At 46.1% G+C, this 24,000-nt stretch overlaps 1 protein-coding gene across 9 annotated transcripts in view; it reads left to right on the top strand.

Annotated features, from left to right (window-relative positions):
- Positions 1-24,000, top strand: part of dlgap1b (discs, large (Drosophila) homolog-associated protein 1b) — a 108,715-nt gene that overhangs the window by 78,669 nt on the left and 6,046 nt on the right. For all 9 annotated transcript variants that reach the window (XM_065948619.1, XM_065948622.1, XM_065948624.1 and 6 more), the window contains exons 7-10: positions 16,704-17,077; positions 17,167-17,246; positions 21,023-21,444; positions 23,438-23,529. In XM_065948619.1, coding sequence (XP_065804691.1) covers positions 16,704-17,077; positions 17,167-17,246; positions 21,023-21,444; positions 23,438-23,529 — 968 coding nt within the window. The remainder of the gene's footprint in view (positions 1-16,703; positions 17,078-17,166; positions 17,247-21,022; positions 21,445-23,437; positions 23,530-24,000) is intronic.

Genomic DNA, 24,000 nt, shown 5'->3' with positions numbered 1-24,000 from the left:
GTCTGTGTTTCAGTGACTCAGACGCTCTCTGCAGCTCGTGCTCGGGAAACGATGCCAGCTATGTCGCTCGCCCGCTCACCTCCGAGCTTTAAGCTTTCTATTCTAGGACGAGGCTCCGCGGCCCTCCTGAGCACAACATGCCAGCAACACACACACACACACACACACACACACACACACACACAAACACACACACACACACACACACACACTCTGTGATCCAAGTAGGCCACAGTCATATCATATTATATTATTTAAAGTCCACGAGGAAGGCTGCTTAATAACCACGCTATAAATAATTATTTAGCGACTTGTTGTTCTTTATTATTCATAATTAGACTTTTTGTCATATTTAAAGGGCGGCCCGGTGGTGCAGTGGTTCCTGGTTAGAATCCCCGTCTGACAGGAGCCTCTCTCTGTGTGGAGTCTGCATGTTCTCCCTGTGCATGTGTGGGTTCTCTCCGGTTTCCTCTCACAGTCCAAAGACATGCTCGTTAGATTAACTGGAGACTCTCTGAATGTGAGTGTGGCTGGTTGTCTGTCTCTACATGTCAGCCCTGTGATTGGCTGGTGAACAGTCCAGGGTGTAACCCCGCCTCTCGTCCAATGACACCTGGGATCGCCTCGAGTCCACCGTGACCCCGAAATGTAAAAGTGGTATAGATGATGGATGGATGATAATCCTAGTTTTCACAGTGGATAGAGAAGGAAATCGGGATGAGAGACTCGGGAATCAAATACGGGAAAGGAGCCACAGGTCGGGCTTGAACCCGGGCCGCCCGCCTGCTTTCTTGGTTAAACCTGAAGGATTCTTTCACTCAGATTAATTTATTGTTCCAACCTCTCACTAGTGGTCAGAGCCCCCCCGAAAATGTTTTATCTTTTCAAGGACAAACTCACAAAACTACATGAACCATGTTTTCATTTTAAGAGCCTCCTTATTATTTAGAGACAGCACAGTAGAGAGAGAGAGAGAGAGGAACGAGATGCAGGAAAGAAGCCACAGGTCGGATTCGAACCCAAGCCGCCCGCTCGGGAGTACTTAAGCCTCTGTACACTAACCACTAGTCTACCGCCCCCCCTTAATGCCTGCCTTTGAATTTATATATATAGATGTATTTAATGTATGTAAACAGTGTTGGTAAAACTTTAAGGAATAACTGTTCCAAGCGGCTGAACACATTTTAAAAATTAATTAATGAAGTATTTTAGTTCAAATTGGAAAATGTTTGAACTCAACTACTCCATTAATCATTTTCCTCCTGGCGTGACGTTTATGCACAGATCTTTGTATGAATTATTAAAACTCTCATAGAGACTTTTACAGAATCATCAGTAAAACCATTTGATGAAAGGTTAAAGAAATAGTTCCACATGTTGGGGGAGTAAATCATTGTCTTAATAATAATTATCTAATGAAATATGAAACTTAAATACAGCCTTCATCAAACTGTTTTTCTTTTTAATTCCATGTGTCACCACTAGAGGGAGCTCCGTCTCCACTGGTAGAATCAGTCCCGCTCAGCGTCTCATGTTTTCCTCTCAGCAGTGGCCGCTTCACATTTGGAGACCACTCGCAAGTTTTATCTTGTGTTCCTGCTGTCAGACACAGATTTTCAGGCACATGTTGAATCTTATCTTAGCCGTCCACTGCGTGTGTGTGCGCGCGCGCGTGTGTGTGTGTGTGTGTGTGTGCGCGTGTGCGTGTGCGCGGCGTGTGTGTGTCTCTAAATTACAGAAAGTGAGATACTGTATCTGTGATGTGCCCGAGAGACATGGAGGATCAAACAATGTTCACTTAGGAATTTTTTGCTTTGAGCTCCATCAATCCCTCCCTGCCTGGTCTGCTCACACACACACACACACACACACACACACACACACAGTGCTCTTGTTTCCTGCTCTGGTGTTAATTACAGGGACAGATAAAGCCCTGCCTTAGCATCCAATGTGGCAGCAATGGGGAGATGCACCTGTGTGTCAGTGGATCAAAGGTGCCGTCCTTCAAGGTGGAATTATGATACAAAGAGGGAGGATGTAAATTAAACAGTGCTGCGGTGAGGTGTCATCTGTCTCGCTCATTTTTCTCTGTTTCTCCCTCACTGCTGTCACGCTTTGAAGGTACGAGAAGGTGTGTTTGACAGGAAGCGAGGGGCTGGGTCGAGGCATGTGGTGACACACACACTCACACACACACACACACACACACACACATGTGGAATATTAAAAAGGAGGAATAGAGCAGTTGTGGTTTCAAGAGGGAGTGTGTGTGTGTGTGTGTGTGTGTGTGTGTGTGTGTGTGTGTGTGTGTGTGTGTGTGTGTGTGTGTGTGTGTGTGTGTGCAGCTGCAGGGATCATCTCCATGTGGGTAAACTGTGATTTGGGCGATCTCTCTTCCTGGAGGAGATAAATCTTCACCATGCTGGTGGTGTGTGTGTGTGTGTGTGTGTGTGTGTGTGTGTGTGTGTGTGTGTGTGTCAACCGCTCAGTAATTACTTCATCCTGTCACGACTGTCTGAGAATGCAAAGCCAGTGGGAACTTGCTCTGTCGCTCTTTTCTTTCTTTTCTCTGACGTGAGGAGGAAAAAAACCACTCAGCATCTCGTTCAGACGGCTCAGTGTCAGATCAGGAGTGTTAATAATCATGATGAGCAGATGCAGAGAAATTTAATTTTGGTGGATTCTCTACCTGTTAGTCCTGCTTTTACAGATTTGATTTAAACTTCCTGCTCAGCTTTCTTCGTCTTCTTCTCAGCGTGCTGTGATGTCACATTTCATTTGCTACCGCACTCGCTCTACTGATTGTCTATTGCTCCAAGTCCCGTAATTCTTTGATCCTGACCTGTCTTTATTGTTTTATTTGTATCTCGACATCATTGTAAATGAGGGAAAACTCAATGATTTTCGAGGCTTAAAGGCTTCATATGTGATTTTTCACACTTAAATATATAAATCAAGTATATCCTCTGAAAATAACTCTGTGAGTCATGACTGTCTACAATGGGTGTAACACCCGAGTCCCACTGTCTGTGATGTTTTCAGAGTTTTCAGAGTCCTATCTTCACTTTGTTTACATCGCCAGGACGGCCGGCTGACTCCTCCCCTCGTGTATAAAAGTTGTTTAATTGAGGGACTAGAGAAAAGAAGAATAACATACTGTACTCACTGCTTAACTGTGTTTCTAGATCACGCTCATTTCAGGGTAAATTTACATGCAGTGTGAAGATACCAGCATAATAAAGATCGCTAGCATTAGCATGCTAACACAACAATGCAGCGTGAGTTGTTTTGGTTTCATGCTGGTGCTCAAGGGCGACATCTGCTGGATCAAAACATCACATATAAAGACTTTAAACAAAGGTTTGAAATGAAATGAAATGGAATTTGAAATAATCTTTTTTTTTGTGATCCAGATGTGAGCATGGAAAAGGAATAAAAAACTTAACTTGCAATACGAAATCTTTCACTAGATGTCATCAGAGCGTCAGCTGCTCTGAAGCAGGACCTCCATCAGGCTGGCGTCCACACTGTGAGAGTTGAATGCGGCCCAAAATCATGTGTAACATGATGCAGTATAGCCTCCTCACTTGACTCTCACCTGTACGTACTTGCTGAATATTTGTGCACAAATTGCTGCATCATAGACTCGATCATCTGTAATGAGGGGGGTGAATTTCCATGACCTGAATCAGCGGCGATTCCTGCCTGGACACGCTCTGCAGCAGAATAAAAGTCAACAGGATAAATGTGCAGGAGAGCTGTTAGGTTGTTTTTAGGTTTACTTACGACTTAATTGGTCCCGGCCTGTTACGGCCTGGAATGCTTTGATTGCGGCCATTCAGGGAGGAAGAGCGGTGTTTGGATATCTTTTTGACACAGGAAGCGTAAAAGCAAGAGAGTTTCATTCATTCTCTCTCTCTTCTCGGTCTGAGAGGAGGAGCTGACACAAAGAATGGCTGCAGCAGAGGACCCCCTGCTGCTGCCCCCCCCCCCCCCCCCCTCACTCTGCAGAGAGAGAAAACATGCACCAGATACCTGCTTCAAAACAGGAGCTAACTTTCCCCCATGTGAGGATGCAGACAGCATGTTCAGCATGTCTGATCAAGCAGACGGGGGGCTCTATGTCACGTTGGTCCCACTCCACCCTTCTTGCCACTTCCTGTCTTGTGTTTTGGCATCAGGAGGTAGCAAAAGCCTTCGAGAAGGATTTCCTCAGTGTTGACTGTGGATGATCCTCATGGCTCCTGTGTGCTAAAGCTGGGCAAGGCAGGGCCCGCAAATGTAAAGCCCCCCCCCCCCCCCCCCCGAGTGAATAAAAAAACCCACTGAGGAGTTAAAACCTCCCCAACAACAAGCTGTGCTTCTTCTTTTGCTCCGCTCTCTCTCGGCAGAATGTTGAAAGTTTTTCGACTTTTCTTGACAGCATAATAGTGTGGTGGAGAGTTCATGTTGCTTTCACTGTTCAGGAAGTAAGGGGGGGGGGGGGGGGGGGGGGGGGTGTTGGAGTGACTCTGAGGAATGGAGCAGGGCTGTAAGTGGGTGGTTTGGGCCGTGCAGTGTGGGAGGCCAGGCCCCAGTGCAAATTAAAGACTTCTCTGTGAAAGTCCCAGACTCGGCTGCAGTAATGTGTGTGTGTGTGTGTGTGTGTGTGTGTGTGTGTGTGTGTGTGTGTGTGTGTGTGTGTGTGTGTGTGAGGGGAAGAGACCCAGCCCTGCCCCTCATTTTTTTTTTCATTTTCTTAACCAGTCATTAAAAATAAGCCACAGCTCAGCTCAGCCCCCCCGATACACACTGAGAGAGACAGCAAGAGGGAGAGAAAGAATGCATCTCGTCTTTCTCCTCCCTTTCTTTGAGCTTTGCTGCTTCACTAACCAAGTAAAACAGGGGAGGGAGGGGGAGGGGGGGGGGGCTGCGCTCAAGGGGGACCGATTCCACTCTGAGGATTTTTTTGAAGACCCCTCCCCCGTGTAAAGAGTTGTTTTTTTTGAGAGGAGAAAAGAGATGAATGGGCAAAGGAATGCAAGAGACAAACGAGAGCTCTCGGCAGGAGAGTGGGAATGTTGGAGAGACCATTGTCCCCCCCCCTCCACACACACACACACACACACACACACATGAGATTCTGCAGGGAGTGGATGTCAACACGTTGGAAGATGGGTGTGAAAAGTCACACCTGAGAGACAGATAGAGCTCTTTAGCATCCACTCACATATTCATATTGGACCCTGAGACGTGCTGTCTGCCTCGGCGGGCACACACAACACACACACACACACACACACACAGCCATGGTGCCTATAGCTGCCATCTCGTCTTTCCCTCCACCAGCCTCCACGCCTCCGACAGGATGTATAGGGTCAGAGGGTCAGGACTGGAAACCACAAAGACAGTATACGTCAGTGTAGCCTGGTTCTTGTTCCAAATCCCAAATCCCCCCCCCCTTTACTCCCTTCTGGTTCCTCCTACCTTTCTGTCTCCCCCTCTTTTTCCTCTTAACTTTCCACCTCTCTCTCTCTCTCTCTCTCTCTCTCTCTCTCTCTCTTTCTCTCTTTAACTCTCTCTGTCTCCCCCTCTCCCCCCCTCTCTCTCTCTCTCTCCATCCTCCCCCGTTCCCCCCTCTCATATAGGAGTCACAGAGAAACCTTACGTTTGGTTTTGGGCCCAGATGGTTTTAGCATGCCTCTGGCGGGGACGGATTAAGCCGTGAGTGTCTTCTTTCGCCTCCATGTGCAAGTGGTCAGAACAAAGAACGTCAAACAGAGGGGAGAGGGGGGGAAGGAATGCAGGAGAGGGAGAGGAGAGGGAGAGGGAGAGGAGAGAGAGAGGGAGAGGAGAGGAGAGAGAGAGGGAGAGGAGAGGAGCGAGAGAGAGAGGAGAGGGAGACTGTGAAACAACACCCGACGCTGATGTTCCACGGCATTCCTGGAAGAGTAAACTCTTGTTTTAAACAGATTTCCTGTTACTTTATGTGCCCAGTCATCTCATGATTCAGGGGCTGACTTCATGCCTCTTGAAGCGGTTTGTTACAAGCCAAGAAACCACAGAAGAAGAAAAAGTGAACTTTTGACCACATTCTGCTGCATTTATATGTAAATAGCAGCTGCAGCAACCAGTGATCCTTCATGTAACGACATGACATCTGCATTGTGTTTCAGTTCAGGCTAATTCCTGTGTGTGTGTGTGTGTGTGTGTGTGTGTGTGTGTGTGTGTGTGTGTGTGTGTGTGTGTGTGTGTGTGTGTGTGTGTGTGTGTGTGTGTGTGTGTGTGTGTGTGTGTGTGTGTGTGTGTGTGTGAGAGAGAGAGAGTGTCAGTGTGTGTGTGTGTGTGTGTGTGTGTGTGTGTGTGTCCAGCTGTGAATGTGTTTGTTACTTTCACTTCTTGAGGACACGTTGTGTGTGTGTGTTTGTGTGTTTGTGTGTTTGTGTGTTGTGTGTGTGTGTTTGTGTGTTGTTGTGTTTGTGTGTTTGTGTGTTTGTGTGTTGTTGTGTGTGTGTGTTTGTGTGTTGTTGTGTGTGTGTGTTTGTGTGTGTGTGTGTGTTTGTGTGTTGTTGTGTTCACACGTTGTTGATGCTCTCTCTCTTCTTCATCTGACGTTTAATCTCTGTGTGTTTTTTTTTTCTGACATCTCGACTCAAACAAGTTTCAAACTCTGACTGCTTCTTTACTCATCAGGCACCTATGAACACTCCATGACTCACACACCATGAGTGTGTTTATGAGAACGCCACGACCTGTCACAGTTACCCGTGCTGTCACTGCCGGCACATGCGATGTGTCACTCTGCTCGACTCTCTAAGGTCGCTGAGCGGTGCTGTGGGAAACGAGCGCAGTGAAAGCATGCGTGAGATGAGTGGGCGTGTTAGCTTTGGCGGTAATGCTCAGGTTTATGCCCCGCGAAGCAGCTGGAATGTACAGGAACCGAAGGAAACAGGACGGCAAACTTTATCCCCCTTTTGTCACTCCTCCCATTTCTCACCTCTCTCCTTTATCTCTCTCCCACTTCTCTGACTTTGCTCTCTTTTTTCCACCCCCTGCAGGCAGCTTCTTTAGGACAGAAACAAAAGGCTGATGTGTCTCTTCATGTGTTTTTTTTTTTAGAGTAGTCGGGGTAAAGCCCTTTGCCAAGGAGCAGCAGAGAACAATGGAAGCGGCCCGGAGCCGTCATAGGGCCGAGCTCATGAGAACCCCCCCCCCCCCCCTCAGAAGTCTTGAGGAGATTAGCTCGCATGCTTCACTTCTGTACAGGGAGGAACTCTGGGATTACATATTTATCCCAAATCCTGGATGATTATAGCAAACAGGTCATCAGAAGTCACCCAGCCGCTCTTTACAGAGTTGATGTAAACAAGAAACTCTGCAGTTAGAGTCGATGTTAGTTATTTTGAGATTTAAAAGGGATTAAAAAAATTCTCTGGGGTGTATTTTAAGAATGTTTCAAGAAGTTGCATCCCAGTTTAGGGTAACTTTTTAACCCGCTCGAGAGAGAGAGGCTGGTTCTCCAGGCTGCTTAAAACTGCTTTTAGTGTTAGTGCTGCAAACTCCTGGAACATTTTACAACAGGACCTGAACTTGAGCACTTTTTTCCCTTATGGACACTTCAGAAATATTATTTTTAACCGCCCAATACCTGACTGTAACTGTTTTATTTGATTTTAATTACTGACTTATCACTGTGGTAATTTCAAGCTTTTACATTATTTTAGTGTATATAAGTTTATTTATGTCGCACATTTCAACAACAAGGCATTTCAAAGTGCTTCACACAAGACACAAAAAAGCATCATGACAGAGGAAAGAAAAGAAAGAAAATTTAAAAAAACACTGAAATTATTAAATCTGAAAAATATGTTCAAATAAAAATAATTCAAATGAAATTAATTGAAGTAAAAAATATAAAAAGATTTAAAAGTTACAGTGCAGTTAAGTTTAAAATCTTATTAAAGCTGTTTAATGAAAGGCAGCTGCAAACAGGTGAGTCTTCAACCTGGATTTAAAAGAGCTGAGAGTTATCTGGGAGTTTGTTCCAGATATAGGGAGCATAGAAACTGAACGCTGCTTCTTAAAAGGGATTTAAAAACTATCTGGGGTGTATTTTAAGAATGAGTCACGTCCCAGGCTTAGGTTAAACTCCAAACAGAAAGTCGAGATCTTAAAATACAGAGGCTAATGTTTTGAAAATGAGCTTTTGATTCCCCCGTCCCGTATGTGTCTGTCTCCCCCCTGTCACTGATTGACAGGCCGTGCAGAGCTTCAGGCCATAAAAAAAGAAGGAAAAAAAAGGCATGCAGGTAACTAAGCTCTCTGTTTGAACTTGGAGCAGAGGAAAGTGGGTTAAGTGGAGTGAGGCTATTGCCTAACAGAGAGCAGCTGCATGCCAGATTTAGCGTTGGCTGACAGTTGTAAACAAACTGTTATCTCGTCATTCAGCCTGCTGCAGCAGCAGTTACCCCGCTGCTAACACGGCTTTCTGTCAGAAGGGGGAACTGAAGCACACGGCTCTGCTGGCCCCGAGGACACTGAAGAAGGAATATGAAACTAATGTTTCCTGCTGATATGCTATCTGAAAGCTAACGCAACAGCACTATTTGCATTGAAAAACTTTCTTCCACCGGTATGCACTCACACCTGCTCAATCAACTTCTTCTTAACGGCCCTCACGTCGACGCACACAGCGAGCTATTGTGTCTGAGAGAGCTCAGGCATCTGGAGTGCAGGAACACTCTCCGCTGACCTCTGACCTCTGGTGGCTCAGAGTCGTAGACTGACATGAGTGTCTGTTGAAGATGTTTGAGGTGACTTTAGAGGGCTGTCAGTGGACTTTTAAAGGGCCTCTGTGTATGGTTTGTTGTGTGTCTGCAGGATCACCTTATCATCATTGATTACCTGTTTTTTAAAGTCTTTATATGTGATCTTTCACACTTAAATGTAGAAATCAAGTATCTCCTCATCAAGTATCTCCTCCTCTGTGAGTCATGACTGTCTACAATGGGTGTAACACCCGAGTCCCACTGTCTGTCATGTTTTCAGAGTTTTCAGAGTCCTATCTTCACTTTGTTTACATCGCCGGGACGGCCGGCTGACTCCTCCCCTCATGTATAAAAGTTGTTTAATTGAGGGACTAGAGAAAAGAAGAATAACATACTGTACTCACTGCTTAACTGTGTTTCTAGATCACGCTCATTTCAGGTAAATTTACATGCAGTGTGAAGATACCAGCATAATAAAGATCACTAGCATTAGCATGCTAACACAACAATGCAGCGCAAGTTGTTTTGGTTTCATGCTGGTGCTCAAGGGCGACATCTGCTGGATCAAAAAAATCACATATAAAGCCTTTAAGGTTATTTGAAAACACTCAGAGCCTGGATGTAACTGCTGCTTTGTTAGCGGTGTAATGTCACGTGTGTGTGAACTTCTCAGGTTGTTGTCGTCCTCTGACCCAGTGACAGCGATCCAAGACAAACTGGTTTGGTAGAGTTCAGTATTCAGCTGCACAAAGCCGACGCTTCAGGGCTGAAACACATGTATTCATTTTGCAACAAAGTGGTGCTGAGTCCCCCCCCCCCCCTCCTTTTTTGTTGTTATCCTGGTGTTTATTTGATTTTTAAAATTGACACTAGCTGACATCCATTACTCCTGCTTTTGTTTTGCTGTTGGCTGGTGTTGAGGTGAGCGTGCGTCAGTGCAGCTGCACTGTTTCCCTGTCAAAGGTAAACAAACAAGCTCTCCTCTCTGAAAGCTAGCTGCTGGTAAAACGCCCAAGCCTCCTAGCAAAACTTCATGTTGCTACGTGTCGCCATGGTGACACTATCACAAAGGACTCCAGCTGGCTCTGTGTGTGTGTGTGTGTGTGTGTGTGTGTGTGTGTGTGTGTGTGTGTGTGTGTGTGTGTGTGTGTGTGTGTGTGTGTGTGTGTGTGTGTGTGTGTGTGTGTGTGTGTGTGTGTGTGTGTGACCGAGGGAGAGAGAGAGATGGACAAATGGACAGAGAGTGAGCAGACGGAGCTGGGTAGTAACTCTCTGAATCACCCTCCTCCTCCTCCTCCTCCTCTTCTTCTTCTTCTCTGTTCACTATGCTCTGCCCTCTCCCCTCTGGCAGACCCTCATCCCAAACACCATGCAGCTGGGCTCAGCTGTCAATGTCTCCCCCCCCCCCCCCCATACTGACCGCCCCCCCTTTTCCGGGGCCTTTTGTATTTGTTTGCTCGGTGGTTGGATTTGCCCTTGGCCCCCGCGCGGGGGAGCCCGTTCCTGTTAGCTCGCCTCTTAAACCAAAACCGTCTCTGCTCTTTGAAGTGGCCTATCACACACACACTGATACACAGATTGGAGATTACACGGCAGCTGCCTTCCCTTCAGTCTGTCCGGTAACATGAACGCGCTGATTAAATAAAGGAAGCGGCACACACACCTATGCAGACAGACGATGAAGAGGTGCAGCTCTGTTTCTGTAGAGATGCAGGGAGACTGTGCTTTGTCTCTGGGAAGGGGAGAGGGCTTTCTTTGATATTATCAGAGCCCAGAGGTGGGTGGGTGTTGGGGGGGGGGGGTTGCTCTGCCAAGTAGAACTGCTATTCACACCAACTTGTCGGCCGTGGAACTTTTTGAAGCATTTGTCAAAAGAGGGATTCTGGCAGAGAGCCACACTGCAGTTTGCTCATTCAGAAACTCTTCTCTCTTTTAGGGGGATGACAATGCTCCCAGCAGGCCGCTCCCACCTCTGAGAGGGAACACACAGATGAAATTCACACTTCCATTAAGAGAGGAAGTTGTTTCCAGCTCAGGTTTCACATAAAAGAATATGAAAGATACTTTTTTTTTCTTCTTTTTTAACCTGATATGTTTAATTGACTCGTCGGTGTTTTCCCAACTTCCTTCTCAAGAGTCCTGCGTCATACTCCCTCTTCTGTCTGTCCTTGACTTTGTGAATGTGTGTGCGTGTGTGTGTGTGTGTGTGTGTGCCTGCATGTGGGAGGTCCAGGGCAGAGGAGCTGTCTGTCTGATTGCTTTCATGGCTGCAGGAGGATCTCTCTCTTGTTCTTATCATGCGTGGAAACTTGGCTTCTTGTCTTATCTAGGACAGTTGTTTTCGGTCAGACGCTTTCCTTGAATGTTTTTCAGCCACTCTGTGTTTTAAACGTTTTGATGAAGCAGCTCCAGCCTCAGTCTGACGGACGGAGAGCACATCATCATCATCATCATCATCATCAGGGGCAGGAAGTCCGTGGTCCCCCCTTCATGTTGGAGCTGGATTGTGTCTGCGTCTGCACCAACATGTGTGTGCTTAGGCATGTTCCCACTTCGAGTGTGTTTAGAGGGCTATGCTGTCATTCTGGCGCTTGTGTGTCTGACAGCTAGGCGCGGCGTCTCCTGTTTCATGCAGCGCTTTATTGAACCCTCTGTGATTTTTAATCGTCCTATGAGCCTAAAAAGAAACACACACAAAAACACACGTGTACTGTCATCCTGCAAGCACACACACACACACACACACACACACACACACACACACACACACACACACACACACACAGGGTGACTTTTAGACGACTTCAGGGGATTGCAGCTCTGAAAGGGTCTGACATTCTATCCTTTGAACCTCAACGGCTGATAGGGGCAGGACCTCGCCCCTCTCTCTCTCTCGCCCTCTGTGAGAGAGAGAGAGAGAGAGAGTGTGTGTTCTCTTGTGGGTTCTGTACTCAGTGACCTTTTGGAAGATTAGCCTGGATGTCCATCATATTCCCCAGACAGGTCTGTGGAAATTCAAAGCTCAGACGGTTCAGCCTGAGATGACTTTTTTGGCGGGCGATCCCCACGCAATCTTCAGAATTTAGCCGCAGAAAAGGAAATACATCTTCTTTAGTCTCTCTTGTGGTTTGTTTTATTTTCTCTCCCATTAAAAAAAAAAAACATTTATCACTGTGATCTAATCTCAAAGCGGCATTCATCCTGTCTGAGGACTTTCCAGCTTGTCAAAACCTGACTGAAATCTTTTTTTAGGGATCATCCAATCACAGAGAGGGAGGTGGGAGGTGTGGGTGGACGGGGTTTGGGTGGATGACTCTGTCAAACCTAAAGGATGAAGTCAGCCTCCAGTGTGTCGAGGCCTCTCTGTAGCTGTCAGCGAGATGGCAAGACACAAAGCTTTATTCATGCGCTTATCTTAACTCCTCTTATGTTTTAACTTGGTCATTTCTTATCTTACTTACTTTGTCTATTTATGTTTTATATGTATATATACTTTTTATTATCATTAATATTATTGTTTTATTCACTTGTTTCTATTTCTTTTTCTGCTCTTACCTTCTTATTGCTGTTCTCTTTTTATTTACTTTTAGCTCTTTTAGTTTCTTACATCTTTTTAAATCTTTGGTTCCTCTTGGTCTCAGATCGTGTTGTGGGGTTCTTGTGTTGCCTGGGTTCTTATGATGGTTCTTGTGATGGTTCTTGTGATGGTTCTTGTGTTGCCTGGGTTCTTATGATGGTTCTTGTGATGGTTCTTGTGATGGTTCTTGTGATGGTTCTTATGATGGTTCTTGTGATGGTTCTTATGATGGTTCTTGTGATGGTTCTTGTGATGCCTGGGTTCTTATGATGGTTCTTATGATGGTTCTTGTGATGGTTCTTGTAATGGTTCTTGTGATGCCTGGGTTCTTATGATGGTTCTTATGATGGTTCTTGTGATGGTTCTTGTGATGGTTCTTGTAATGGTTCTTATGATGCCTGGGTTCTTATGATGGTTCTTGTGATGGTTCTTGTGATGGTTCTTGTGATGGTTCTCGTGATGGTTCTCGTGATGGTTCTTATGATGGTTCTTGTGATGGTTCTTATGATGGTTCTTGTGATGGTTCTTGTGATGGTTCTTATGATGGTTCTTGTGATGGTTCTTATGATGGTTCTTGTGATGGTTCTTGTGATGCCTGGGTTCTTATGATGGTTCTTATGATGGTTCTTGTGATGGTTCTTGTGATGGTTCTTATGATGGTTCTTGTGATGGTTCTTGTGATGCCTGGGTTCTTATGATGGTTCTTATGATGGTTCTTGTGATGGTTCTTGTGATGGTTCTTATGATGGTTCTTGTGATGGTTCTTATGATGGTTCTTGTGATGGTTCTTGTGATGCCTGGGTTCTTATGATGGTTCTTATGATGGTTCTTGTGATGGTTCTTGTAATGGTTCTTGTGATGCCTGGGTTCTTATGATGGTTCTTATGATGGTTCTTGTGATGGTTCTTGTGATGGTTCTTGTAATGGTTCTTATGATGCCTGGGTTCTTATGATGGTTCTTGTGATGGTTCTTGTGATGGTTCTTGTGATGGTTCTCGTGATGGTTCTCGTGATGGTTCTTATGATGGTTCTTGTGATGGTTCTTATGATGGTTCTTGTGATGGTTCTTGTGATGGTTCTTATGATGGTTCTTGTGATGCCTGGGTTCTTATGATGGTTCTTATGATGGTTCTTATGATGGTTCTTGTGATGGTTCTTGCGATGGTTCTTGTAATGGTTCTTGTGATGCCTGGGTTCTTATGATGGTTCTTGTGATGGTTCTTGTGATGGTTCTTGTAATGGTTCTTATGATGCCTGGGTTCTTATGATGGTTCTTGTGATGGTTCTTGTGATGGTTCTTGTGATGGTTCTTGTAATGGTTCTTATGATGCCTGGGTTCTTATGATGGTTCTTGTGATGGTTCTTGTGATGGTTCTTGTGATGGTTCTTGTGATGGTTCTTTTGATGGTTCTTGTGATTGTTCTTGTGATGGTTCTCGTGATGGTTCTCGTGATGGTTCTCGTGATGGTTCTTATGATGGTTCTTATGATGGTTCTTGTGTTGCCTGGGTTCTTATGATGGTTCTTATGATGGTTCTTATAATGGTTCGTGTGTTGCCTGGGTTCTTATGATGGTTCTTGTGATGGTTCTTATGATGGTTCTTATGATGGTTCTTATGATGCCTGGGTTCTTATGATGGTTCTTATGATGGTTCTTATGATGGTTCTTGTGATGGTTCTCGTGATGGTTCTCGTGATGGTTCTTATGATGGTTCTTGTGATGGTTCTTGTGATGGTTCTCGTGATGGTTCTTGTGATGGTTCTTATGATGGTTCTTGTGTTGCCTGGGTTCTTATGATGGTTCTTGTGATGGTTCTCGTGATGGTTCTCGTGATGGTTCTTGTGATGGTTCTTGTGATGGTTCTTATGATGGTTCTTATGATGGTTCGTGTGTTGCCTGGGTTCTTATGATGGTTCTTATGATGGTTCTTATAATGGTTCTTGTGATGCCTGGGTTCTTATGATGGTTCTTATGATGGTTCTTGTGATGGTTCTTGTGATGGTTCTTTTGATGGTTCTTGTGATGGTTCTCGTGATGGTTCTTGTGATGGTTCTTGTGATGGTTCTTATGATGGTTCTTATGATGGTTCGTGTGTTGCCTGGGTTCTTATGATGGTTCTTATGATGGTTCTTATAATGGTTCTCGTGATGGTTCTTGTGATGGTTCTTGTGATGGTTCTTATGATGGTTCTTATGATGGTTCTTGTGATGCCTGGGTTCTTATGATGGTTCTTATGATGGTTCTTGTGAAGGTTCTTGTGATGGTTCTTATGATGGTTCTTGTGATGGTTCTTATGATGGTTCTTGTGATGGTTCTTGTGATGCCTGGGTTCTTATGATGGTTCTTATGATGGTTCTCGTGATGGTTCTCGTGATGGTTCTTATGATGGTTCTTGTGATGGTTCTTGTGATGGTTCTCGTGATGGTTCTTGTGATGGTTCTTATGATGGTTCTTGTGTTGCCTGGGTTCTTATGATGGTTCTTGTGATGGTTCTCGTGATGGTTCTCGTGATGGTTCTTGTGATGGTTCTTGTGATGGTTCTTATGATGGTTCTTATGATGGTTCGTGTGTTGCCTGGGTTCTTATGATGGTTCTTATGATGGTTCTTATAATGGTTCTTGTGATGCCTGGGTTCTTATGATGGTTCTTGTGATGGTTCTTGTGATGGTTCTTGTGATGGTTCTTATGATGGTTCTTGTGATGGTTCTTATGATGCTTCTTGTGATGGTTCTTGTGATGGTTCTTGTGATGTTTCTTGTGATGGTTCTTGTGATGGTTCTTATGATGGTTCTTGTGATGGTTCTTGTGATGGTTCTTGTGATGGTTCTTGTGATGGTTCTTATGATGATTCTTGTGATGGTCGGGTTATATATGTCTGTTGGGTATCGTGCACTTTGGGTTCTTTTCTGTTGAATTGTATTTAATTATTTTTAGTATTTTACATTTGTTATGTTCTTGTTGTTGTTTATGTTCTTCTGTGTTTGGTTTAGTTTGCTTTGTTGTTGTTGTTTTTAAAAGGTGCTATATAAATAAAGTTATTATTATTATTAAAGCAAAACAACATCCGGCTCTAATAGTTTTCAGACATGGCTGCTCGGGGTTGGGTGTGTCTGCTGCACAACAGAGCAAGTGATTCCCGCCGCCGTAGGATGTTTGTCTTCTGTAGGGATTAAAGAGATCCAGGAAACCCGCTGTCCTCGCTCAGCTGCAGTGCGAGGAGAGAGAGAGAGAGAGAGAGAGAGAGAGCGACCTAGTTTTGATGATAGCACCGGGAGCAGGAAGAGAGATTCCAAGGGCTTGGTGTTGTAGGAGGTGGCTGGTTTTTGGCTTCCTCTCTACAGTTTTTTTTTTTTTTGTCTGCTGGCATGTCTCTGTACAAAGCTTTCTGAGTCAGTGTCTGTGAGAGGCTCCATTGTGTGCAGAAACCTGCAGCTGTAACCTGAGAGACGGACAGAGTTACTGTGCCACAACATCTCTCTGCTTTGATTTAAAAACCCAACCCCTCTGAGTACACTGAGCTCTCCAGCGTCAGCTATCATTTACATCCTGCAGCCTTATCAAACATAGCACTTACAGTAACAGTGCTGTGCAGTTTGTTGTAAACTATAGTCGAGCATGCAGAGCTATATTCGGCAAACTAACTGTGGTGGATGTGTACAGTAAGTGCACGCAGGGTTTAACCATCTAGATCAGTGGGTCAAGTGGCTGACATGCTAATCCTATTACCAGACAAGGCTGTGATTTGTTAAAGTTGGCCCTAATCTACTGTGCATTTTGCACTGCGACACGGGGATGTATGACCTCGGGGTGTCAGCTGTCACCGAGTCATTCTGCTCTCATGTGAACTCATGTTCATGCTTTTTGTTTTTATCATCCACTGTCTCATCTCACTTTGCATGCATGCTGTGTTTTTTATTTTTATTACTTTTTATTGTCATCATGTCTTAACATGCAGTACACACATTTTATATTCAACATAAGGATGACAATATTTAACATTTTTATAAGTGGTGTGGTGTCAAAAAGGTCGTGTCCCCCCAGTGATGTGGAAATACTAAAAATAACACTTACAATACAGAAATTGTTTAAAGTAGCTTGAAGTCAAACTGAGGTAGCGTGGATCTGTGTTACATAAATTCATACATTTTTCCTTCCATCAAGGTTTTCTTCCCTTTCTCTACGATATTTAACATCTTTAGGAAGGGCAAACAAACAAGTTAGTTATATAAAATGAAAGAATACAATTAAATTAAAAGAAAGAGAAGAAGAGTCAAAGGAGAAAGAAAACAAATCAAGTTTTAATGCAATATTTTCTTGAGAAGTGTTTCCACTCGTTGTTATTGATGCACACTTATGTCTCTATCTCTGTCTCCTTACAGTGTCATCATGCATCACCACCTACAAGAAAACGCCGCCCCCGGTCCCGCCGCGGACCACCCCGTCCAAACCCTTCATCTCCATCACGGCGCAGAGCAGCACCGAGTCGGCCCAGGACGCCTACATGGACGGCGGCTCGGGCCAGCGGTCGGGCATCAGCTCGCAGCCGGGCCTGTCCAACTCCACGGAGAGCATCGACAGCATGAAGGCCCTGACGGCGGCCATCGAGGCGGCCAACGCTCAGGTGCACGGCCCCGCCAGCCAGCACGTCACCAACAGCACCATCACCATCACGGCCACCGCCACGACCTCCGTCTCCGCCGACAGCAAGGCGCAGAGGGAAGCGCTCCGCAAGTGCCTCTCCATAGGGATCCAGGTTTGTGGAGCAGCTTTTTGGGGTTTCTGTTGATGTTCTTGCAGTTCTTGCAGTTTGACAGATTCTCCTCCTCCTCCTCCTCCTCTCAGGTGGACCCGGAGGAAGGGGAGCCGACGGAGGAGCAGTCTAAATTCCAGTCCATAGGAATTCAGGTGGAGGACGAGCGATGGTGAGTAGAGAGAGAGGGGGAGAGGAAGAGAGAGAGAGAGAGAGAGGGAGAGAGAGAGAGGGAGAGAGAGGGGTTTTAAAGTGAAACTGGAGAAGTCTGATGGGAGGGATGAACCAAAAGATGGACTATAGGAGAGGACAGAGAGAAGTTTGTGCAAGCTTGTGCCCCCCCCTGCACCGGCTTCCCCGCAGCAGCAGCAGCTGTCCCCAGATCAGGGGGAGGTTGGCGTCAGAGCCCCCCCTCATCCAGGGGGGCCCAGAGTGACAGCTGGGGCCAGAGGATGTGGTGCATGGTAGCTGGGAAGGCAGAGGGGGTGAGTTGACAGCCATCTGTTGCTCCAGTCATTGTGATTCAGGCTACTTTGAGGCCGTGTTTGTGTAGGCGAGGTGGGGGGGGAGAAAGGGAGGGAGTTTTATTGGGTTTGTTTAGAGCTCTGAGGGAGAGACTGCCAGATCAGACTCTCATTCTGCAAAATGTTTCCCCAGTTTGAAGAGAAGCTGCCTTTTTTTCATTAGCCTACATCACGGTGGGGGGGGGCATATCAAGGCCTCTGATTGGACACTCAGGCATTTGTGTCTGCTTTGTCTTCCTTCATCAACCGTGTCAAAAACAGTGACCTTCTGCTTCCTGACAAATTTAAGCCATGGTGACTGTTTTTGTTTTTGTGCTCCAGCCAACGCATGCTTCAGGAATTCAAAGACACATCACCTTTAATCAAAGGTCAACGTGAGGAGCAGCAGTTTAACACCGACACTCGCTCAGTGTCAGGGAATGTGAGGGGCTTTTTGAAAAAAGGAGGGGGGGGGGGGTTCTCAGCTGACTGACCAGGCCAAACATTAACTCACACAGACACCTTGGATGTTACTTAGCACAGCCTGTGCATTTCTCCAGTTAATGTTTGGAGAGGGTATTTTTCTTGTTAGCTGCTTGTGTGTGTGTGTGTGTGTGTGTGTGTGTGTGTGTGTGTGTGTGTGTGTGTGCGAGGGTGTGTGTGTGTGTGTGTGTGTGTGTCGGTCCATCCATGCATATGTGTGTGTGTGTGGATACCTGGGAGGTCTGGGCATGATGCCCCCTACATCAGATTCCCAGACGGTGAGAGTGCCAAACTCCTACAGAGCAGCTCCAGTGCCCTAACTTCCTAATGCGAGTCTGTGTGTGTGTGTGTGTGTGTGTGTGTGTGTGTGAGAGAGAGAGAGAGATGTGTGTGTATATGCAGCAGGTCATGACCTCACCTTGCTGTTTGAACTGAGATTAAATGAGAGGGAGTGGAAGAGGGAGGTGAAAGAGAAGACAACAAACAGCATGCTAGTTTTAACCTGACTTTTTTTTTTCCATTCATCGTTTGAAAGACTTCTTTTAAAATAAACCCAAGTTCTTTTAAAAAAAAATCAATTTCTACATGTAAGTGCACAGATTGAAAACAGAAGTATGGGATCACAAATGGAAGGATAAACTGTGATTCACAAATGGTTGGTGGTCACCAGATGGCTTTGCGGTCACAGAGGATGACCGGTTGGTTTTAGTGACTAAAACCATATGCACAGCCATCTTGAAAAAAAGTCAATGAAGGGAACAGCTAGACCTCCCCGTCGCTCACTGAAAGGTTCATCATTACCGGCTGAAGAAAAACAAAAAAGGAGCTTCAGGTGCGACTTTAAAATGAGCGTTTGTTTGTGCTCAGGAGAAGCAGCGGGTGTCTCTGTGCAGAGCTGTGTTTGCAGCACTAACAGAACAGTCTGTGGCCTCTTTCTTACACTCAGAATAAGACCCTGGGCTGTACTTATAGAGTCCTCAGTGTGTTCCTGAAGTCTGTGGATTGATCTCTGTTTTATACAGACGAGAACACAAATATTAAGATTTAAAAAAAAGGAAGAAAGAGGCCTTCTAACAAGCAGGATCTGGAGCGTGGATTTATATCTTTCCGTCATGTTCAGCACATGAATGTAATAAGAAAACATGAACTTCCTCCTACATACCTTCTTCATGTTTTATAGCCCCTCTGCTCCTCCTCCGTTCAGACTGAAATGCCCCTCCTTGTTCCTCCTGTGTATTGATACGTCTGTCTTTCTGTCTGGGCTGTGTTTGGCCTTGCCCGTTTCTGCCCCTGCAGGAAGTTGTTAGCGGGCGGCTGATAGAAAGCCGGCTGAGGTCATTAGATGTGAACACCTGCTCGGAGGAGTTACTCTTTAACTGCTCTTCACACACACACACACACACACACACACACACACACACACACACACTTACTCAAACACACACACACACACACACACACTGTGTTTGATCTTCTTGAAGCCACTACCTTGCTCTTCTTGATCCCTTTTTTTTGTGTTCATGGTAGAGGAGAGATGAATGGGGAAGAGGAGGAGGTAGAGATGAATGGGCAGAGTAGTGGAGGAGTGTGTGTGTGTGTGTGTGTGTGTGTGTGTGTGTGTGTGTGTGTGTGTGTGTGTGTGTGTGTGTGTGTGTGTGTGTGTGTGTGTGTGTGTGTGTGTGTTCGGAGATGGAGCTGTGATCATTTGTGTGTGTCGTCCTGCAGCGAGGTCAAGCTGAGGTTCATGTGTGTGAAGACTGTGGGCATCCAGCATTCTAGAAACTCCCTCCTTTGTCTGGTTTAAATTCAAAGCTGCAGAAACCAAAATAATTTATAAAAAAAAGGCACGTTTGGTATAACTGGATATAATTACACTTTTGCATGACATGTGGGATTAGTTCAGACTTGTGTTATTCCACTTTGTCGACTCTTTTCTGAATCTTTAAAGCTCCTCTGTAAGTGCATCTCTTGTTCCCTGAGTGGCTCAATCAGCGCGGATCTGCTTCATCTTTTCAAGTGTTAATAAACGATGTGCTCTGAGTCGTGTACCACTTTGAGTTGTAATCTTGCAGGGATTAAAAACCTGCCACCTCGTCCAATCACGGCGCAGTTGTCCGGCCAGCCCCCTAACAAACACCCCACGCCTCTCTCTGGCGTCCCATTCATCACTGGAATGGCGAGCTGCTCTATAGAACGCAGCCAAATGTGAGTGTGTTGATTTAATCTGCGCACATGAGTGTGTGTGTTTGTGTGTTTGTGTGTGTGTGTGTGTGTGTGTGTGTGTGTGTGAGTGAGTGAGTGAGTGACTGCTGTTGGACACAGTGTGGAGGGACACTTGGCACAGGCCGCCCCGACAGCAGCAGCACACAAAAAACCTCTGAGCCAAATACGACATGGCACACCCAGCTGTAGAGAAGGGTCCCAGGTGTGTGTGTGTGTGTGTGTGTGTGTGTGTGTGTGTGTGTGTGTGTGTGTGTGCTTCAGCTCCTCAGCAGGGTTTGTGGTGGGACAGATAATTGCACACTCTGTTGCTCCTGAATGAGCCAGGTGACAAAACACACACACACACACACACACACACACAGACACACACACACACACACACACACACACACACACACACACACACACACACACACACACACACACACACACACAGAACACTTCAAAAGCTATTCATCGTTATCAGTGATGAGATTGTTGAGGGGCGCTGGTGATGCAGGGATTTGTGCGCGCGCCCCATGTATGGAGGCTATAGTCTTCCAAGCGGGCGGCCCCGGGTTCGAATCTGGCCTGTGGCTCATTCCCCTCTCTCTCTCTCCCTGATTTCTGACTCTATCATAGAGTCATATCTCTCAATTAAAGGCACAAGAAGCCCAAAAATAAATCTTAAAAAATAAAATCTTAAAAAAGAAGAAGTGATTTTTCAATGTCTGACACAGTTTTGATTCTTCTGTTCTAGTTACCGCAGGATGACCCGCTCCAACAGTGTCACCACGGCCGTGCAGGCCGACCTCGACGACCCCTCGGAAGCCCCTCCGGCTCCTCCGCCCCGCTACTTCGCCACCATGCCGCGCCAGCACTCCCGCGACGCCGCCACCTCCACCGTCAGCATCCAGGGCTCGGGGAACCACTACCACGCCTGCGCCGCCGACGACTACGGGGACGCGGGCTTCGACCCGTCCATCCTGCCCCCTCCGGACCCGTGGATGGACAGTGTGGCCGAGCCCGATGCGGACGGTCGTCTGGAGGCCGTGGCGAGGTCGGTGTGCCCCCGTGACGGCCGCTGGTTCCTCAAGCTGCTGCAGGCGGAGACGGAGCGCATGGAGGGCTGGTGCAGACAAATGGAGCGCGACGAGATGGAGGTCGAGCTGCCGGATGAGAGTGAGTACAGCTGCTGTGCATCTTTAATGTTTGGATCACAAGAGGAAAGATTTAAACACTCAGATGCATTTAGATCTCATTACAGAGGCCACAGCCTTGTTTTGGTGTTGTCTCCTCAAATGTGTTCTGGGCAACATCCTCAATATTCCCACCAAAATAAAACCTCAATGAATGTGAAATTATGTCTGATTTTTAAACTTCTATTGCTGCGGCTTTGGGGCTTTTGTGCAAACGTTGTGCATACAGGAGAGCAGGATTTGCATAAAACCGGGGACAATTATCCCCAATTTATTGATTAAATGAGGGTCAGTGCTGTTTATTTTTTGATACAGGAGCAACTCTGTACAGATGGAGGAAGTGCATAAGACAGTGCCAGGACACGCTTCAGATGTTTGACCCACAAGCAGTCTACGTGATCCACACAGGATTTTATTTTTCTCTCTGTGCTGCAAGACCACATCTTATTTTTTTAATCACCTCCTTTTATTATCGGCTTCATGCTGACTTGCAGATAAAAAGGTGGGGGGGCGGCGGGGGGGGGGAGTAAGATGCAATCACTACGGGTGTCATTGCCCCCGTAGCACGTCGAGTAAAGGAACATTGCAAGCTCCACATACACAAACACTCAGAGACATGCACATAGACACAGCGCTGGTCTGTGACTCCTCTGTTACTACCTCCGATTTCAGTACAGAGGTGGGACCACTGTCTCCCCCCCGTTACAACTCAGTGACAGTCATTGTGAAGGCGAGACGTCCCAAGGGGGGATTATACACCTTCAAACTTAGGGCTATACTCCCACCAGTGATCAGGTCATGTTCAAATCAGATAAACGCTCTCTAGGTGCCTTAACGTCAAAAAGTGAAGAAAAAAAATCTGTTGCACACTGATATTAGATCTGTTTCACCTCCTCTCCTCTCCTCTCCTCTGATTTGGACGGTGCTGGTATTCCTGGTATTGGCCCACAATAGCTGCTTGTTCCTGTCTCAGGCCCTCTGGCCTCCACAGACATACCGTGCATATTTATCAATAGAGGGCTGCTGGGCCCGGCCAGACTTCTGTCCTTAAGACACACTGTATAATGATCCCTCACACGGCCGCGGTGAAGGAGTTTGATCATGAAGTTACACACACACTCACGCTGCAGAGCATGTCTGTAAACACATGTCTAAATGTGTTACATGCACACACACTTCCTTACATGCACACACCACACTGTGCAAACGAGCCTCGGGGCGTCAGGCGCTGTATTTCTACCTGTCCTGGGCTTCCTCATCTCCACCAAAAGTGTCATTGCTTATGCAGCCAGCGTGCTATTTTTGGTTCCAGGGTAGAGAGCCTCTCGCAGAAATGTTGCAGAAACAGGCAGCCTGTCTCAAGGTTATGTTTTCCCAGAACACACACACACACACACACACGCATGCACACACATGCACACACACCGCTTGAAGATATTGTGTCTGTAGTGCAGATTCATTACTCCGCCTCCTGAGTGTCTGATCCTGCTGTCTTCATGTAGACTAATGTATGCACCGACAGCCTCTCTCCACCAGGATGTGTGATTCAACAGGGATGACCATTTGTTTTCCTTTATGCAGTACAAACCTCGTTTACCTCATGTTTCCTTCATTCTTTTTTAAACCATGTTGCTGATTTTTTTTAGTTTCTCTTGGATGCAATACAGCAACAGAAAATGCAGCACATAATGTGTTTAGAATTGTACATTGTTGTTGGGTTTATAATTTTTTTAAAGACTATATTATCTACAATTTCAGCACATTTCAGTGATTATTCGCCCCTGACTGACTGAATGAGGTTCAGATAAAACAGGATTTAAAGCATATCGTCTCTGCTGCATTACAAATGCAGCCTCTCTGTTATTGCTGCAACATGCCTGCAGTCTGCGGCTCTGTGGGTAATTGCATTGTGCTTCTGCGCGTGTCTGTGTGTGTGTGTGTGTGTTGCATGCATGTGCGCCTGTGTCTTTCTGCAGTCCTGGGGAAGATCCGCAGTGCAGTGGGGAGTGCCCAGCTGCTGATGTCCCAGAAGTTCCAGCAGTTCCGGGAGCTGTGTGAGGAGAATCTGGTATGTGTCACTTCATCCTCTGCATGCTCCCTCCCTCCCTCCCTCCCTCCCTCCCTCCCCCACTCCCTCTCTCCCCCACACCCAACACTGACATCATCCTGCACAAATCATCCTGACAGGCCAGCGCTCATTTACTATGCATCTAGTGTAGAGTGTGCATCTGCACGCCCTTACTGTCTTTCACAATAAACAGAAGATACTGCCTGCCTGATAAAGAGATATTCTACAACACAGGTATGAACATTTCTCTCCTCAAGCAGCCAAAAGCTTTTTATTTAAGTATTATTTTGGGCCAATCTTTTCCTTAAATGGAGAGGACAGCTGAAGAGGAGGAAGCAGGAAATGTTGGGAGCAGAGAGGGAGGGATGACATGCAGCAAAGGCCCAAGGTCGGATTTGAACCCTCGGCTGCTGCAATCCGATGCCTAGCCAAACGCTTTTTTTTTTTGCACAAACATTTATTCCTTTTATG

The sequence above is a fragment of the Labrus bergylta genome, chromosome 20, assembly GCF_963930695.1.
Source record: "Labrus bergylta chromosome 20, fLabBer1.1, whole genome shotgun sequence".
NCBI classification, from domain to species: Eukaryota; Metazoa; Chordata; class Actinopteri; order Labriformes; family Labridae; genus Labrus; species Labrus bergylta.
This window is presented reverse-complemented; position numbering and strand designations above follow the sequence as displayed.